This window comes from Triticum aestivum, chromosome 1B (assembly GCF_018294505.1).
Source record: "Triticum aestivum cultivar Chinese Spring chromosome 1B, IWGSC CS RefSeq v2.1, whole genome shotgun sequence".
NCBI lineage: Eukaryota > Viridiplantae > Streptophyta > Magnoliopsida > Poales > Poaceae > Triticum > Triticum aestivum.
This window is the reverse complement of record NC_057795.1, coordinates 284,558,250-284,560,167: the sequence shown is the minus strand read 5'-3', so window position 1 is coordinate 284,560,167 and position 1,918 is coordinate 284,558,250. Positions and strand designations below refer to the sequence as shown.

The following is a 1,918-nucleotide window of genomic DNA, read 5'->3' as shown; positions in this document are numbered from 1 at the left end:
CAGGGGAAAGCACGGAATCACCGCCCGTGTCGGCGCGGTCGCCCACAGCGCTTGTCCGTACAGGAGCAGTTGGGAGAGCCATCCTGTGTTGCACATATTTGCGCACGGTTTACTAGATGTCAATCCTCCGAAATTCCTATAGTTTTCATTTTCTGTTCTAAACAAGAACTAACATACCACATATACAAATAAAATGCAAATATGATTTGTAGCGTTAAGACGAGAGTTTATCCGAATTTATTTATCAAAGCACTATTTTAGGAACAGAGACACAAAACGGTGAAACAAATAAGCTCAGACGCTGATAAGATTTTTCATGACCCAAGAAGAATTACAAATGCAGGATCAACTTATTCCCCAGCCCCGACACGCTTTGATAATTTTGAGAACAATGGTGGCAGCTACACAATTTGCATGAGAAATAGTTACACGGTGTCTTTGGAGAGCCAGTTAAGCGAGGGCACCCCTCGGGCATTCGTCAGCTCATCCACCGCATCTCCACGCTCGAAAACGGCGGCCGCACCCATCCCGGAACCTGTTCATCAATAACTTCTGTCATTTGCAGTTCTACTATCGAATCAACGACCGTTCTTTCCATGCAACTAAATCATGTACCTATGCACATGGAAATCACTCCAAACCGGCAGTCCTTGCCTTGGCGCTTCATCTCGTTGAGAAGAGTGCTGACACATCGCGCACCTGCCAAGATGAAAAAAATGGAAATGTTATCGCCACTCAGTATATATACCACATGCAAGTGGCTGCAGCACACGAGACTGTCTGTTTGGGGTAAAGCAGTGTCAACCAGTCCAAGAATCAAGCAAGTGATGAGCGCCAGGTGCACACAGCATTGATTAAAAACAGATACCTGTGGCACCCAATGGATGTCCAAGAGCAATTGCACCCCCATTAACATTGACTTTTGCGGGATCGAGATCCAACTTTTTTGAGCAGTACACATACTGAGATGCAAAAGCCTATGTACAGGAGCAAATGAGTATCATCGGTGGATATAGTAGTATATCGAATGGAAGAACTAGATGGAAGTATACCTCATTAATCTCAAAAAGGTCAACATCGTTAATTTGAAGGCCCGCGGCCTTCACTGCTGCTGGGATAGCAACAGCAGGACCAACGCCCATCACAGCTGGATCAACTCCAACTGCAGCAAAGCTCCTACATTTGCAAATTCGGCTCTCATGTTGAGTGAAAACAGAATACTGTGATGATTATAAGTATCATAATTCTCTCTGTTTTGATGCCCAAAAAGTGTCGAGCCACAATGTTGGTAGTAAAAGCGTAAACCGAAGTGTTAATATGTTGCCAATAACCGCAGGAAATTTTTCTACAGAATATGAGCATGATTCTACCTATGTACTATGTTGCAAAACATATAGAGAAAGTACTGATACCTGTAGATTCCAAGAATTGGAAGACCCTTCTGTGTAGCAACATCTCGCCTCATTAGTAGGACAGCTCCAGCTCCATCACTTACTTGGCTAGCATTTCCTACGATTAAAAGGACATCAATCTTTTAAGAGTGATACCGCTAAAAGAAATCTGCATTCAGTTAGATTTTCCTATTGGTTACCAGCAGTAGTGGTCCCGTCCTTAGAAAATGCTGGTTTAAGTTTTGACAGGACTGCCAGTGTGGTATTCGATCGGATTCCATCATCTGCTGAGACCACAATCTCCTTTTCTTCACCAGTTTTTGGATCCACGATCTTTGCAAGATAACATAAGTGTCAGGGCAGGTCAAACAATTCTAACTTTTGAGTACAAATTCCTCAAAAGTAGACACAGTTATTTGGGAAGAGAACACCAAGGCACTACGTTACCTTTGTATGAACTGGAACTATTTCTTCTTTAAATTTACCAGCAGCAACTGCCGCCGCTGCCTTCCTGTGAGACTCAACCT

General features: G+C 43.4%; 1 protein-coding gene across 1 annotated transcript in view; it reads right to left on the bottom strand.

The window, feature by feature from the left end:
* Positions 1–205: 205 nt before the first annotated feature.
* Positions 206–1,918, bottom strand: part of LOC123119649 (3-ketoacyl-CoA thiolase 2, peroxisomal) — a 4,069-nt gene continuing 2,356 nt past the window's right edge. Inside the window, exons 8-14 of the mRNA XM_044539518.1 lie at positions 1,839–1,916; positions 1,592–1,724; positions 1,413–1,509; positions 1,053–1,176; positions 869–977; positions 616–699; positions 206–535 (exon numbers count right to left, since the gene is read on the bottom strand). Of these exons, the coding sequence (XP_044395453.1) occupies positions 426–535; positions 616–699; positions 869–977; positions 1,053–1,176; positions 1,413–1,509; positions 1,592–1,724; positions 1,839–1,916 (735 nt within the window). The 3' untranslated portion in view covers positions 206–425. The remainder of the gene's footprint in view (positions 536–615; positions 700–868; positions 978–1,052; positions 1,177–1,412; positions 1,510–1,591; positions 1,725–1,838; positions 1,917–1,918) is intronic.